At 31.7% G+C, this 15,257-nt stretch overlaps 1 protein-coding gene across 2 annotated transcripts in view; it reads left to right on the forward strand.

Annotated features, from left to right (window-relative positions):
- The window catches only part of LOC111625716 (neurexin-4-like), a 103,057-nt gene extending 88,389 nt beyond the window's left edge, over positions 1 to 14,668 (forward strand). For both annotated transcript variants that reach the window (XM_023368944.1, XM_023368938.1), the window contains 8 exons: positions 372 to 542; positions 4,789 to 5,007; positions 5,086 to 5,322; positions 5,463 to 5,636; positions 5,707 to 5,840; positions 11,151 to 11,247; positions 13,819 to 14,082; positions 14,160 to 14,668. In XM_023368944.1, the coding sequence (XP_023224712.1) occupies positions 372 to 542; positions 4,789 to 5,007; positions 5,086 to 5,322; positions 5,463 to 5,636; positions 5,707 to 5,840; positions 11,151 to 11,247; positions 13,819 to 14,082; positions 14,160 to 14,350 (1,487 nt within the window). In that variant the 3' untranslated portion in view covers positions 14,351 to 14,668. The remainder of the gene's footprint in view (positions 1 to 371; positions 543 to 4,788; positions 5,008 to 5,085; positions 5,323 to 5,462; positions 5,637 to 5,706; positions 5,841 to 11,150; positions 11,248 to 13,818; positions 14,083 to 14,159) is intronic.
- Positions 14,669 to 15,257: the final 589 nt, after the last annotated feature.

Genomic DNA, 15,257 nt, shown 5'->3' on the forward strand with positions numbered 1-15,257 from the left:
GGACTGGAGGTCTGGATAGTGTAAGTGGCAACGCATCTGCACGGTAAGCAGGAGTTGTGGGGTTCGAGTCCCGCTCCGGGCCGTTTTTTCTCCCAGCGGTTCTAAATTATTTAAATTAATTAATTTATTTATAATTATTAATATTAATAAGAGATGGTGCCTAACGCTTACCTCTAGTGCCAAATTAATTTCGTGATTTATTTAGTAATTAGCCTTAAAACTAGCCTGATGGATTTACGGCATATGTTTGGTGATTAGCTATATTACATCGGGTTTAGCGATGTTTATATATCAAATTAATGATCACTTTTCTCTGAATATTGCCAACAAGTTATGAAATAAACAAAAAAAAACTTTTTTTTATTTTTCAGATTTATTTGATAATATTGTTACCTTTCGGTATGAGGATGCAACTCTAGAGTTACCAACTTTTGACTTTGGACATTCAGGAGATATTTACTTCCAGTTTAAAACTACTGCCAAAAACGGAGTGTTTGTTCACATTCGTGGTCCAGTTGATTTCATAAAAATTGTTTTAGTTGGTAAGTTTAATAATAATTTTTATTTTTGATTGATAAATTTTGGATTATGTAAAAATAAAAATATTTAAAGAGTGAAAAAAAATTAAACAGAAAATTAAAATATTGCATTGAAATTCAAATCTAATATTGATTTTATATTTAGTAAAAAATATCTGACAAAGAAAATGTTACTGATAAATGTACTAAATAAAAATATATATGTTCAGGGTCTGTACAGACCTGGAAAGTCAGAAAGTCAGGAAATTGCAAATACCATGGAATCCTTCTGTCACTCTCACTCCTTTTTGATTTGAACACATGTTTAAATTCAGTTCTGTACAGGGAAGTCCATGAAAATCAAAGTGATCAAACAAATGGCAAGATTTGTTGCGCTTATATCTCGTAAACTATAAATGATAATGATTTAAATTTTGTTGGATAGAAGGTTTATGTCCGTATTTAAAACAGTGGGTAGTGGGGTGTGCAGCTGAGTGGGGATTAGCAGTTGCACATGAACACTAAACTGGCGACGTGGTGCAGTGTTTTGGCAGCAAAACTTTGCATCGTGAAGAGATAGGATGTTGAAATCGGTGTCAATTTGTACAGGATAACAGGATCTGCAATATTATGCAGCAATAATAACCAATAAAATAGAATTTACAAAGTTATAAGCTGATAACTGTGCAGGTGAAGAAAATTATCATGATCTTGAAGAAATTGCAAAGACAATATGAACAGAAATGTAAGAAACATATATCATTGAAAATGAAAATTTAAAAGGAATCAGAAAAGCCCAAAATAACTAATGACAAATGATGCAGATTATACAGAGAGCATCAGGAAACTGAGCACGTCAACTTTAATGTGAATATTTCGAGTCTACTGCAGCTCAAACCAATATATATTGACTTGGAATGTGATTACCACCAAGACTATTTGTTTACATGTTATTCTTTCTCTAATCACACAAAGATGGATTTATGCCTTAAACAATTGCAATTGTATCCCATACACAACCCTTCCCTTCCAATTTTTTTTGACCTGCACAATGTCTGGTTAACTCATAGCTGTCAGTTGATGTCATGGGGGACGTAAATAGCTGTCACTCGACTTAATGGTATGGTGTGTGGGACATTTTGGAATGCTTGGCAGACCTCATACAATTTATGTATTTTATTTGTTGTATCTTTGCTGCTGGTCATGTACAGTATGTGGAGGTAATAATCCTGTCAATTTTGATGAATTGATTATCTGTGACATTTCTTCTCTTAAATTGCAAATTTTTGTCTTCGGGTGGCCCGTGGAATTTCGGAAATATACTAAAATATTGCCATACAGTTAAGGTTGGGTTTTTGACACTAACCTGCTTTCCTGCCAAAACTTCGCTGCTCCCATTGTAAGTTTTGGTGAGAGGTGGGAAGATATGTAACAACTTTGAATGGGTCTGTGCTGGACCAAAAATATCATGCAATAAGCGATTTCCCCCTCTCATGGAGTGCGTGATTTCTTCTGTTTAAATTGCTTTGAATTTATCACCTCGCATAAAAACAATTTGATTTTACAACACAAGTCTTTTTCTTATTTAAATAAAATTTACAAATTACTTTAAATTAAATCATGAATTTTTTTATATGATGTAGCTGATTACATGATCAGTTTTATGCCAAGTTTTTCATTTTTTGTAGGTGAATAAAGTGTGTTTTTAATTAAAAAAATTATATAATTGTGAACAAAATGGGCTTAAACAGACTTGCCCGAATATCACATAATGTAAAGAGGAAATGCAGAGATGTCAATAAGTCAGGGAATAATGTCATAATTAGTCATGGAATGTCAGAGAATCACAGATAGAATTACCTGTACAGACCCTGTATGTTAATAATAACAAATTTTATAAAATTTATTTTTGTTTCAATGCTAATATGTGTTTTTCTAATATTTCTTATGAATAAATGAGATTTAAACGTTTATAAGTGTTTAGTTTATAGGTTTTTCTTTTTACTTTAATATTTAAATCAAGAACTAGTAAATAGTTAATGCTCCAGAATGGGTGATGAAGTTGTTGCTGCACATGTAGTTTACTCTGATCTAGGCCAGGAATTACACACATGTACTTCAGGTTAAGTTTACACTGCTCATTAGCCCAGGCAGAAACATTAGCTTTTCATGGAGTTGCTAGGTATGATAGCCACTTAAAGCTCATGATCTCATACATCACATTCTCTTACATTTAAATAAGAACATTAGAGTAGACTTCCAATGGGTCCTGGGTCCTGTGGGAGAACTCAGAAACAAGACCACTGACCATCTTTCCAAAGCTGCTACTAAGTCTACAGTCACTAAAACTTTCAGTTATATTCAACATGCATGTCAAGAAACAAATTACCATTTTTTGACATGATACTACTGGTCAGTTCACCCACACTTTTATCCCCAAGGTTGACATAGTTGCAATTCTTTGCTCCTTTCCCTTAGTTTCACTCTCATTCAGCTACTTACTGGCTATAACTACTTCAATTAGTATTTGTATAGATTTGGCCTTTGGGACAGCTGTACTGCACAAGGAACAAACATTTCTTTAATAAAAATAAATAATAAAAAATGATGTCTTGCTTGTTGATATGTTTTTCTTGTTGGTCACTTCCATCTATCCTAGTTGTTATCTTTTTCTACCACTATTGTATTAGTTGTAGTTTGTATTAAGTTACTTTTAAGCTAGTTTAAATTATTAAAAACTGTAAAAAAATTTATTAAGGTATATGCTTTAAGTTGGACCTTATCTATACTGTTTTCAACAGAATATGCTTTACTCAATGACAATTTTATTGTTATTTATTTCTATTACAATTATGCATTTTGGACCAGGAAATCTAGCTGGCTCTTCAGACTAAAAAACAGTTTACAACATTTCTATAATTTTGTAATAACATAAATTTATGTAATAATTCTGAACTCATTTTTCATATTCTTGTATATAGACAATATTTTGACTCTAATTTTATTCTAGAAAACCTAAAAATTAATTATGTATACTTTATATTTTATCAGTTAAATTTACACTTTCAAAAAATTTTTAAACTTAATTTCCTCAGATTACTGCACTTGTAATGATAATGTACAATTAAGTTTATTGGTCAACACAATTTAAATATATTTTCTATATGGTATGATTTCATACCACATGGTTTCTATCTTCACACCATTATTTAAATAAATTAGATTATTATTTTTATTGAGTTCAGTGATTTATACTTGGTTGACACTGGTGGCTGTATACAATGCAGGACCAGAGTCAAGGCATAGTAACCAAAACAAGACAAAAATTAAATAAGTGTGTCAGTGGGCATCTGTATTCAGGAATTTCCTAACAATATGACATGTATTCAATATAGTGGCATTCTGTAGTGTGATGTATGTGTTTGTATTCAACTGTAATACACCCAGGCTTTTGTGTAGTGTGTGTGGTATCACACCTGTAAAGGAGAGAACAACAGGTGCAATAAACACCTTATCCATCCTCTACAGATGCCTTATATTCTGCCTGTTTAAGTTCTGTGTACTTGCTAATTTTTTCAGTGAATGTGTTTTGTACATTGTGAGTGTTTGGAATGGATATGTCTATAATGTATGTGATTTTGTTGTGTTTGTCAATGAGTGTGATGTCTGGTCTGTTGTGGTAAATTGTTTTATCTGTGATTATGGCTGTTGTTGTAATTTTGTGTGTGTTGTTTTCCAACACTGTATTTGTAGTATGGTTCGTGGATGTTTAATAATTTGTTTCTTTGCAAGCTCTTGGTGTATTATATTTGCTACTTGATTATGTCTATGTAAATAATCTGTCTGTACCAAGAGCTTGCAACCAGAAGTGATGTGTTGTATAGTTTCTGGCATGATGTGACATTTATTATTGTTATTTCATATTGTCTAAATACAAGAATATGAAAATAAGTAAGTTCAGAAATATGTAAATTTATATTATTATATAATTATAGTTTTTGAAATAGTAATTATGTAAACAAGGAGTAAACTAACCAACAAATTTTAATAGATTACTTCTTTCCAATGTAACAGACTTTTTGATATCCTTCAAGTCATAAAACAATATTATAATTCATTTATTTACTGTGTATTAGTATACTAATTTTTTATTCACTTTTTCTTTAATACATAAAATATTTTATAATATATAATTTTAGCTATTTGAAGTTCAGTTTAAAATATTAGTCAAGTGAACAAATATGAAGAAATATTTAACTATTATTTACAGAGGAAGATCATATACAGTTTCAGTATCGTGCAGGACATAGTGCATCAGGAGCAATGCTAGATGTGCCATACAAAATAAATGATAACAACTGGCATTCAGTTTTATTTGAACGAAACCGTAAAGAAGCTAAATTAATTCTTGATGGAAATATTGTTGGAACTGCAAAAGAACTGGTACATCCAGTTAGAGCTTTTCATTTTACAAGTAATTTAGTCATAGGTATGTTTTACATTCGATATTATTATTCATAAATTAGTGAAATAAAAGTAATTAAAAGTTTTATAAATGAAACATTAGGTGCCTCTGTTGACTATAGAGAAGGATATGTTGGTTGTATACGAGCATTTATGCTAAATGGTAAGATGGTAGATTTGTTAGGTATAGCTGAAAGAGGACAATATGGAATATCACCAGGTTGTGTTGGTAAATGCATGAGTAACCCTTGCTTAAATAATGGCACATGTTTGGAAGGTTATTCTGGATATACTTGTGATTGTCAGTGGACAGCATTTAAAGGACCAATATGTGCAGATGGTGAGTTAATTTATTTATTTTGATATAATTTTGTATTTCTTGTGTTCTAGATTGAAATATGTTTTTACTGTTTGTATATATTGTATAACTGTTCTGTGAAGCATGTACAAAATAAATGTATGTTCTTAATAATATTTCAGAAATTGGTGTGAATTTACATTCGGATCAATACATACGATATGATTTTGAAAATTCAATTTCAACACTGGAAGAATATATAAGAGTAGGTTTTACTACTACTGATAAAACTGGAATGATTCTTGGAATTTCTTCGAAAACAGGAGAATATTTGAATCTCATGATGTCAGCTAGTGGTAATTTTTTAATGCAGTCATAATTTTTTAAATTTTATTTATTCAGTTATTAAATTAAAATTAATTTTAGGCCATCTGAGATTAGTATTTGATTTTGGATTTGAACGTCAAGAAATAATTATCAGAGATGAAAACTTTGCATTAGGACAGGTACATGACATAATTATAAAGAGAAGCCAGAAAGGATCTACAATTACAATAAAAGTTAGTTTTCCTTTAAAATTCTTATTTTATATTAATTTATTTATTATGAGGGTCATTCTAAAAGAAAAGAACGTTTTGATTTGACAAGCCGTGCAGTTCTCCCACCACCCTCCACTGTCACGTCATGGACCTTCCCATGTTTTCACGCCAGTCTGATGCTAACAGCGAGCCACAACGATCGTTTACTGTTTACAGTGTGACTTTGAAATGTGTGACAAAATTAAAGATCCTGCCAAGTGTGAGGTTCGTAGTGTAATATGCGTTTTGAATGCGAAAAAAGTCCGCCCTATCAAAATTTACAGACAGATAACTGAGGTTTATGGTAATGTGATGAATGAAGCTTCAGTTCGAAACAAACGGCAGGGATTGTTGTCCAGAGGCATTGTGCTTCTTCAGGATAACGCATGTCTGCATGCTGCTGTGTTGATGAAGAACTTGCTTCAGCAGTTTAAGTGGGAAGTTTTTGAACATCCTACTTATAGCCCGGACTAGGCTCTGAGTGATTACATATTTTCCCAAAATTGAAGGATTTTTTTTAGCTCAGAATCACTATGGAAGTGACAATGAACTGAAAGAGGCCGTTAATGACTGGTTCAAGAACTTGGCAGTAACTGAGTGTGTAGAAGGCATAGAAAAGCTTAGCTATGTAGAAATATAGCTAAGGTATCATATATGTTGTAAAATAAGTTTTGTTTCATTATCTTAAATAAAAATATCTAGAGAAACAAACGTTCTTTACTTTTAGAATGACCCTCGTATAATTAAAGTTGGAAAGTTAAGTTCCTCCCCTTACTGTTATTGGTGCACAAGACTGTTCAAAAGTAATGCAGGATAGTTCTTTATTAAGTTTATGATTGTTGGTGATATTCATTTACCCTTTTCCCTCTTTTACTATTGAGCTCTTTTTGATACTTTCCGTTTTTAGCATATAAATTGGGTATTTTTCTATTTATAAATCTGTTATTAGTAATTAAAACTTTTAATAATTTTTAATTAGTAATACAGTTGTCCCTTGATAATCCGACAGGTATGGGACCAAAGGTGTGTCAGATTACCAAAAGTGTCCGGATTACCGAAAATAATTACATATTTCGCATTGTTTTGCTAGCAGTAACTTACAATATTCTATACTCCAATTGTTCAGACAGAACTGCTCACATAAAACACACGAAATGTGTGTCATCGAGTAAGAATTGGATGGGGAGATTCACATCGCGACATGCTTCTGTGCAAGCAGACACGTAACAGGGACGGGTACCTTGACGGGAGGTGCATCGGACTACTGAGCATGTCGGATTAAAAAACGTCGGACTATAGAGGGACAACTGTATTTTGATATTTTATTAGTTAATAACCTTCTGATGTAAATTGGTGGTGTGCAATATTATCAATCAATCAACCAACACTATGATATTTTCCAATGATGAAATCAGAAAAATGAATACAGGCTAATATCATTGTTTACATTTGATATTATTGATACTTGGAATTAATATTGAAATTAACAATGTTAATTAATTTAATGGTGCAATGCTAAAACACTTTAAAATTGAAATTATGTGTTTTATTAGCTCACAAATTTCAACCATATACAGTTTTGAATTTGAAAATTAATCCTTCCAAAAATTTTTAATTTTTCTTCTGTGATTAGTTAGAAGGAAAAAAGTTGACTAATGATTTTAAAAACAGTATAAATGGGCTATCTCAGTTTGGTGTCTCTACTTTTCAATGAAGTTCTGTACTGTTTTGTCTTATTTTATCTTATTTTATGTAAATTTATACTTTTATATACTGAATTGGCATGAATAATAGTCAGTTTTTTTCCCTAGTAATTTTAAATCTTTAATTCATAAAATTTGTAAGATTTTTGGTCTTGGAAACAAGTACTATTGAAATAAAGTTGTTTATGTATTTCAATTTGTTGTTGTTGTAATTGATATTTTGACAGTATTGATTGTCTGTTATTGATTATTGTGTAATAACATTTATCACAACATTATTTACATTGATTGCTTGAACATCACTAATGTAAAACAATAAGGATAATTCCATTGTTCAAAAAGGTGAAGAAGGGATGTGATGACTAGTTGTAACATGACTGACATCTTACTGGTTTAAAAAAATGCCAAAACACAAAAGTAAAACTAAAGGTTAAGTAAAAACAATAGAAATACATGGCCAGCATTATTTACATTTAATAAATACATAAAAATATAAATACAACATTTGCAAAGGTAAAACTTTGCTTTGGTCCTTCTGAATGGCGAAAAGGACAAAAGCAAAGTTTTTACCTTTGCAAAAGTCATATTTATATTTTTATGTATTTATTAAATAAAACTAAAAGTGTTTAGTTATATGCTTTTCAACTAAATCTATAAATCTTCATGGATTATGTAACACATTAAATATACAAAACATAGTTCCAACAGGGAAATAAAGAACAACAAAAGAAGGGACAGAGTTTTATTAAATTCTCCAAAGGACAATGCAAGCGGAAAGAATGAATTTTTATGTAAACTGACTACAACTTTAATTTGGTTAGGAATTGTTATTAACAAGGTGAATCATCCAGCATTCAAACTTTGGTCAGAAATTGAAGTGCCTGTTTAAGTTAGAAACTTAAACAGGCACTTCAATTTCTGACCAAAGCATGCTAATGATATTGCAGCCTGCATATACAACTTTCAAAAAATTACAGGAAATAGTAGGAAAAAATCCCAATCTTTTTTTATTTTGGATGAAACAACAGACATGCTAAAATGTACTTGCTGAACATTCTCATCAATCCATTAACAAGGGAACCAGTGCAAAATATGCTGTTAAGAGTTTCTAAATTAGAGAAGACAAATTTTGCAAGCAATTATTTATTGTGACGTCATAATTCTGGGCTACAATTTTTAATCATATTTTAATTAATTTATAAAAATATATGCCTTACATCTCAAATTGGTAGTGTCTTGCCCTGTACATCATACTTTTCCTGTTAGATAGCAGACTAGCACAGCTCAATTGCTAACTCCTTTCAGGGGAAAATCTTTAAATTGAAATGACTTCCACTCCAAAGTGTTAGTTTATATATAATTCAGTGTTTCTCAATGGGGGCGTTTTTCCATGTTGAGAGGGCAATTAGTAACCATTTATATTTTGGGGGGCAAAAAACAATTTTCTGGGTGATATTCTTAATATAATGTTTTACTGTAATTAGATATTTTATTTGTTATATCATACAATAATTAAACAAATAACATTATACTAGTCACTAGTCTATTCAATGCAGTACGAATTTGGCGTTAGCCTTGGCATCGGAATTTTAAAGTGAAGGGGGCGACAATTCGTTAGAGGTTGAGAAACACTGATATAGTTAATCAGGGACTCCTGCCCTAAGCTTTCCATATCTGTCTTGAATTTCATCTATTTAACTCTGTTCTCAAGTTTGAAGAAGGACAGACAGACATGGATGACAGTGGAAATTTATAGGTCTACAATTATTTCAAATTGCAGCTTAAAAACTGTTACACAGGATTTAATGAATCATGTACCAAATTGTGGAGCTTTGCCATTTCATATGAGATGGTTTTGTTACTTGTAAAAGACCAAGTATCATATTACTTGAATATAAAGTTGATATATTCATATCTGAGAGAGGTTATTTGTCTTCCCATTGCTTTATCTGGGTATGTGAAGTAATTAGAACAGAATTTTCTTGGACCAAAAATTTCATTCAGAAATGATTAGATGTCCTGAGAATATACACTTATATAAAGAGATGACTGACTTGCCACTCCGAAAACACCTGTAATAACTAGGGGCATGTGGATTCAAATTGTTTGTTTTTATGCTGAAAATTTCTCATCCATGGGAGCATGAATTGATAAATTGGATGAAAAGTTTTCAGTGGTTAAATGAAACTCAGATTCTGTTGAAACTAAAAGCTGTTATAAAGGAACTTTACTTGTTCATTCATACAAGTTCTTGTGAAGTTTCTAAGTTTGAGGAAAGAAGTCTGTCTACTGAGAAGTAATCTCTACTACACAGTGTGATATTTTTTCATCAGTTTTTTTAATGAAGTATTGGAGGAAGGACTCAGATAAATATAATAAAATTATAATTATATTTTTATTTAAAACTAAGCATTGTGTGTTATGATGTCACCAAAGGCCTCAATACAGAATCTGAATACTTTTATAGAAAGCCTACATCTGCTATTGTTAATTTTATTTTTTGCATACCCCTAAACAATCAGTCAAGTACCCCTGGAAAGTACATGAAGTAAAGCAGGAATTTACATTGTTCTGCTAAGTGATGAGAGAAAGATGAATTAAGTGTATATGGAGGCTACAAAGAGGTGACAACAGACTAGGCTAGAGGAACATAAGAGATATCAGTTTAAGGAAAGATACTACATTCCGTCAAGAAGACATAATAAAGAAAGGTATGGTTTTGGAATGGCAAGAATGTTGGAAGAAATAAGGAAAAGAGGAGGCTTAGACCTCTAAGCCTCCTCTTTTCCTTATTTCTTCCAACATTCTTGCTGGAGGAGAAAAAATATGATGTATGAAAGGAGTTTGAAGGAGAATATAATTAATGCTAGAAATTACTGATAAATAAATAAATCTTATTGTTAATAATATATATGTAGAGTTTATTAAGGAACTTTCTATAGGAAGGGTGAAATTGTTTCTGGGATTTGGATTATTTGGGATGATTTGTGTCAGATGTTTTTATTGTTAGTTTTAATCATTTTTGCTGATGTAAGAAATGCAGTTATGGTAAGGTGGGTAAGTGATGTTGCAGGTGTGGTTGAGTGAGAGTTGTGAAATAGTTTTCTTGGTAGGGGATGGAGTAATTAGGAGTAGATGATAAGGATTGCAGATCATTGATGTAATATCCAGTTCGACAGACTTAGAGAACAGCTATTAAGTTAATTCATTTGTGTAGTTTGAAGATGGACTTTGTTGTCTGAAGGTGCTAGAGAATAAATTGTAAATAAAAGTACAGTCGACCCCCCCCTATAACACTGTTGATTATTCTGTTTTATATGAATTCCATATTGTACGAGAAACTTAGATTTTACAAATATGTGTGCCGGGCTATGAACGGCTCACGTATTTGTAAAATCTAAGTGACTCGTACAAAATGGAATTCATATAAAACGGAATAATCAACAGTGTTATGGGGGGGGTCGTCTGTAAACTCCAGAAAAATCAGTTTGTTTTTGTCATGAATTTGTAGTAATTGTCTATTATATGAAGTATTTATGAACATTTTTAACTTACTAATTTTAAATATTGACTATATTTATATTTACAGGTAGATAATTATGCACCAAAAGTTAAAACCTACCCAATAGATAAAAAAGCTGATGCCCAGTTCAACCAATTAGAAAGTATTTATGTTGGAAGAAATGGTAATTTTTACTTTCAGTTTGTAAAATTTTATATTACAGTTTTTATTTGGAAATTAATATTTACTAAATACCAAATGAACTTCATTGTTGGAAATTTATTAAATTCCTGGAAATTTTTCATATTTGATTATGTTGAGATTTCTGCATTAATAAATTTATATATTTATGTAACTGAAATTTATCTACTTTTTAAAAAGTCTTCATTATCTTTTCAAAATTGAAATAAGCAAAATAGAGTATTCAAAACAACTAATACAAAGTGCAAGAAATTCATAAATCAGTTGAAAAAGATTGAAACGTCACAATGTTAAAATGATTTTATACTAAGATTATTTTGGGTTTTATTTATTTGAATTACATTGATACCTCTTAATTTGATATCAGAACTTAATTTGCTGAAGCAAGCAAATTGTTTTCTTATAGGTCATTACACTTTATCAAAGCTGTGCACAGGGTTAGCATTACTAACTGTCCAGCAAATGTACAGCTCTGATTATATGTGTAATTAAAAAAAATAAACATATACAGTACCTTGCCCAATTATTTGACCCATGGAAAAAATTGATTTGTTAGTTTTTGATGTAGTAATTATTAAAAAATGCAATTGTTGATAGGATTATTTAAAATATTAATGTTTTATTATGTCTTAAAAATAAGTTTCTGCATTAAAAAATTTGAATGTAATAGAAATTAAAGATTAAAATGAAAATTAGTGTTTTGAATGACAGCCAGTAGTGTTTCTATATCACAAAGTTTTTGTAGTAGAAAGTTAATTTTTTTATATTTACAGTGTTGCCATAAAAACTTATTAAAGTACCTCAAATATAATAGATAATAAGAACAACCTGAAAAAATACTCATTCCTTAAACAATATTATAAAGAAAAGAGAAGAAAATAGTACAAAAAGTATGATTTTGGTCAATGGGACTAATAATTTGGTGAGGTACTGTATATATAGCATATTCATCCAGATCAGTCATTGGATTTAAACAAAAATGAGTTAAAACAAACACATTGGAAACATAGGAGTAAGTTAGCTATTAATGAAATTGTATGGGAAGTAGTTGTACATTTGCATTGTCAAACCACTTTGTATAGAATGTCTTTCTCCAAATCGGCTCACCAGTGGCCAAGGAGTTCCGATCCCGAACTATGGGAGTTCGGTCATGGGTTTGCGCCCCGCCAGGACTGGCTGGTCCTGTGGAGAAAACCTGGAAAATTCCACGTCTGTAATGCCTATTCCTGGAAGGCATCCTCTAGGCCAGTGTTTTTTCACCTTCTTGAATATGTGACCCCTTTACAAGTTAAAAAAATTCTGGCAATCCTCCCAGGGCCATATTAAAACTATATCAGTGATTTTAAAAACTACGTATTTAATTTTCTTGCTTTAAAAACCAATTGTACTGTAAAATAAACAGGCACAGCCTTTTCACTGAAATTCTAGTTTTTTTTTTTTATTGTAGTGTAGGACCTACAAACACTTGTCTTTTTCTTTTACCCGCAACCCCCTGGGGTCACGACCCACAGGTTGAAAAACACTACTCTAGACAAGTGATCCAAGTGTTAACGCATTTCTCTGGATTATAATGTTTAAAACAAAGGCACTATTTTTGAGGTAAAAGTCACATGGACTAAAAATATACTGAAAATAAAATATAAAATTTGATACCCTTCCATTTTTTATTTTATAAAAGTTATCAAACTATTACCACTTCAGGAGAAAGTGCATCAATTTTTGCCACATCAGCTAGACAAAAAGGTAATACCCCCGTTTGGCAAAACTCGAACTAGTCTCAATTTAATACAGTAGTATTGACACCAGGAACAACAAAAAAAATAATTTCGAAGAACAAGTAGTCTCATGTAAAAATAAATCCAGCAACAAGTTGCATAACTTTCTCTCTGATATGGGGTTTAAAAAACACATTATCAATCATAATAAAAAAAATTGTGTACTGTGCCATTTGTTATAAAAACTTTAATAATATAAGATTTTATTTAAAATTATTATAAAATGGCAAAAAGTTTAATTTTGAGGATAGTGATGAGTTTTATTTTAAAAAATTGTAAATGCTAATGATGACTAAAATCTTCATTAAGTTAGACCCTTCACGAGATATGACGTCCCATTTCTCTGGCCTTTGACCACCGAAATTTAATAGCATCAATGTTACTTATATACAAGCCACCATGCCAAATTCGTTTCTTAATCTTTACCGTCCTGAGATATTAAGCGAGATAACTTAGATGTCAACACCCCTCACACACGAATATGTGCGCGGTGCTTTTGTCCCTGTTTTTTTTTTTACTTTTTTGGATTCTAGATGTCTCAAAATGTGGAGATTTACAAAAACTTTGAGGGTCAAATTTACCACAATTCCAATACTTTTCTTTTTATGTATACATAACAGTTAGGAAAGTAACAGAAACTTTGCCGCTATCATCCCATTTTGCTTTTGAAGAGTTTTTACTGTACGTGGCTTCTTCTGTTTACTGTTTAGTGAAATATCTTAGTTCGTCATAATTCCTAGTTACGGCTATCATTAATTAGTGTTATTTTCACACCACAGAGACGATGGGGACAGGAGATGGATTTATCGGATGTATATCGAAAGTGCAGTTCGAGGATCATTTTCCTCTAAGGAGAGCATTTCAAGAAGGGAGACGAGGAAACCTTTACCTGCATCCAGAAACGGTTAGAGAAGACAACTGCGGTATCGAACCGGTCACTTATCCCCCCGAGAGAAGCGAAACGCGTCCTCCACCCACTCTTCCTCCGGGAGTGTTTTTAGAAGCCGTGCGGGCGGAAAGTGAAGACGCTGCAATATTAGGAGGTTGTTATTTCACTGATGGATAGGATCCTATATACATTTTTATATCTCGATACATTCAGTTATTTTTCCTATTTCAGGTGTTCTAGTCATCATATTCCTTGCTCTGATTCTAATGGCGATATTAATAGGCCGTTACATGTCTCGACACAAAGGTGAATATAGGACTCACGAAGATACGGGAGCCAAGGATGCTCCCGACGCGGACACGGCAGTGATCCAGAGTAAGACGGGACACGGCGTACCGAAGAAGAAAGAATGGTTCATCTGAATTGCCTTATTTCTCGACGGAGCTCTCGGAGGAGAGTTATTTTTATTTCGGTCCGAGATTGAGACGGGAGCGTTTATAAATACTTGACAAAAAAAAAATTAATGCCGATAGGAAAAGAGGGGTGCCGTTTTCCGAGCGAATGACGGAAAATTGCCACGTGGCTTTGGTCTCAATGAAATTGTTAATCGCGATCCCTGATGTATTTTACGAAATCGATATTTGTAGCGAAACCGTTTAACCGGGAGAACTGTGATGACTGAACTATCGACTGGGAGAGTAAATGACGTCATGTACGTCGTTTACGTTCAAGTGCTCGGGTGGAGAAATCGTTTATATAACTATGACAAAAAGAAGTTAACGGAGTGATAAAGTTGAATCTCGCCAGTACAAATTTAATTATTTTTCAAGCCAACGCTTTTCGGTTACGTCGAAATAATTTATTCATCGTTGTGCAGAATTTGTTTCGCCATCGTTATGTACTTACCAGTTCGGACACTTTTTTTTATCGAGTTAGCTCTTATTTTGCTCGTTCATATCATTCTTACGCTGTTATATACGTCAGTTAATAATTCCACCCGAGCACTTCGATTATCGTATCTTTCTTAACATTCCAACTTTTATCATTTCTTCTCTATTTACACCATATTTTTTAATTTACCGTCGTCGGCATTCTTATTTATGTACTTATTCATTTTGAAGTTTTCTACTTCTGATGCTTTTTTTAATTATTATTAAGATGTTAGGTTAAGGTCGAAAGTTTAAATGTTTTTTTATAATTTCCTTTTTTATTATAGTAAATTTATTGTTTATTATAAGTAAGTAAATAAATAAATAAATATATATATATATATTGCACCAAGGTGCCACCGGTAGACTAATAAAATATAAATGAATATTTTGTACAGAC

This window comes from Centruroides sculpturatus, unplaced genomic scaffold, assembly GCF_000671375.1.
Source record: "Centruroides sculpturatus isolate CEXI.00-Female unplaced genomic scaffold, Cexi_2.0 scaffold99, whole genome shotgun sequence".
Taxonomy (NCBI): Eukaryota; Metazoa; Arthropoda; class Arachnida; order Scorpiones; family Buthidae; genus Centruroides; species Centruroides sculpturatus.